This window comes from Bremia lactucae (genome assembly GCF_004359215.1).
Source record: "Bremia lactucae strain SF5 chromosome Unknown BlacSF5_NotPlaced_150_SHOA01000097.1_1660bp, whole genome shotgun sequence".
Lineage (NCBI taxonomy): Eukaryota > Oomycota > Peronosporomycetes > Peronosporales > Peronosporaceae > Bremia > Bremia lactucae.
This window is the reverse complement of record NW_027152163.1, coordinates 1-1,660: the sequence shown is the minus strand read 5'-3', so window position 1 is coordinate 1,660 and position 1,660 is coordinate 1. Positions and strand designations below refer to the sequence as shown.

The window sequence follows — 1,660 nt, the reverse complement described above, 5'->3', positions numbered from 1 at the left end:
GATAATATTAATTAACAACCTTTTAGTGTTAATTTCATGTAACGATACACCCCGTTACAGTCAAGATATATTTTCTAGTAACATTCTGTGTTGATGCCAAAAATTGGTGTTGCCTTCTTTTATTGCTAATTTGCCAATAGATACCTAATTGGAGTCCGCATGCACTTTTCTATCCTCTTGCTTAAAAGAATGCGCCTAGTGATCGACACCGATGCTGGCGTTGACGACGCTGTGGCCATCCTCTTGGCTTTGCATGCCTTTCCTGGTGAACAGGTCGTAGGCATAACTACTGTCTTTGGCAATGTAAATGTACACCAGGCAAATCACAATGTAAAACAGTAAGTACTCTAGAGCTGGAAATGAAAAAGTCGTAAACAATACTTGTTTACAGTATCCTCCAGGCTGCTGGCCGATCCCAAATCTCCGTCCACAGTGGTGCATCTAAGGCGATTATATCTAGTGTGTCGGAAGTAACGTGGGCGGTGTGTCGTCTCAAAAGAACAATTTAATGCCTCGCTTTAATTGATGAGCTTTTTCGTATAGGGCCACGGTCCGGACGGTCTTGGAGGTGAGTCAGGCAAGGCAGAAGCTCCGGTAATAGCTGCACAGAGCAATAAAGCTGCGCATGCTCTCATTGACCTCGCTTATAAATATAGCGGACAATTGGTGATTGCTGCGCTTGGTCCGCTCACGAACATTGCACTTGCAATTTTGCTGGACCCAAATTTTATGGTTAACATCAAGAAGTTGGTGGTTATGGGAGGGCTTTCGCCTGGTAACGATAATCACACGATGCATGCAGAGTTTAATGTGAGTTGCGACCCTGAGGCCACCGAAATAGTCTACCAGCACAGCAACGCTCTCAAGCTCTACGTCCTGCCGTTCGATACGAGTTTGAACAATGCTATTTCGTGGGAGAAGTTTGATAAGATATTTCACGAGAAGGTAAACTCACACGGCGAGTACATCAAACGAATTTGGAAGTTTACTCGGGCGTGCAGTAAGAATGACGGTTTTTTGCCGTGCGATGCTCACGCCATCGCGATTCTTTTACATCCTGATTTTGTTAAATCTGCTTCTGCACTTAGAGGCCGCATTCACTTGGCTCCTGATGGTAAGCGCGGCGCTTGCATATGGGGCAGCAATTTCCTCCCAGACCAAGCAAACGTGACTTTAGTAACTCATATCGACAATCGTGTTTTTAATGACTTGCTGAATCGCCTGGCCGTCTAATAAATTATCGCATTTAGCGATAATTTCGTTATATAAGAACATCGCTTTTATATATGCGTTGCTCCTACTGCCTTAAGAGGCTTTTCAAAGATGGCATGTACCCACACACGAAAGCGAACGACATTTTGCTGCCGATTAGCGTACTGTCGACGGATGTACTCATTTTCTATCGAAACAAGCCCCGCCTCCGTAAACAGCTCGTCAATCTCTTCCGTCGAAAAGTAATATGCTCGCGTATTGTCTTGACGGACGTAAAAGTTTTCCTGCAGCTTGCTACCAGCACGGAAGCGGAGTTGTGCCTGGTCATATCGACCATAGTCACGAAAAAATAGTCTTCCGCCAGGTTTGATCGCAGCCACCACCTTTTTTACCGCAGCTTTCATTTTGTCCGGGTGCAGCGCCGACAAGCTAAACAATAAAAGCGCAA

The 1,660-nt window shown here is 45.1% G+C and overlaps 2 protein-coding genes across 2 annotated transcripts; one reads left to right on the top strand and one right to left on the bottom strand.

The window, feature by feature from the left end:
• Window positions 1–189: 189 nt before the first annotated feature.
• Window positions 190–1,233, top strand: CCR75_009694 (uncharacterized protein; the record flags this gene model as incomplete). The annotated part of the gene is made up of 3 exons (XM_067967733.1): window positions 190–338; window positions 392–482; window positions 544–1,233. The coding sequence occupies 3 exons, from the start codon at window positions 190–192 to the stop codon at window positions 1,231–1,233; spliced, it is 930 nt and encodes a 309-aa protein (XP_067817638.1).
• Window positions 1,234–1,280: 47 nt separating this feature from the next.
• Window positions 1,281–1,616, bottom strand: CCR75_009693 (uncharacterized protein; the record flags this gene model as incomplete). Its single annotated transcript, XM_067967732.1, has 1 exon — window positions 1,281–1,616. One exon carries the CDS (start codon window positions 1,614–1,616, stop codon window positions 1,281–1,283), a length of 336 nt encoding a protein of 111 aa, XP_067817637.1.
• Between the last annotated feature and the right edge of the window lie 44 nt (window positions 1,617–1,660).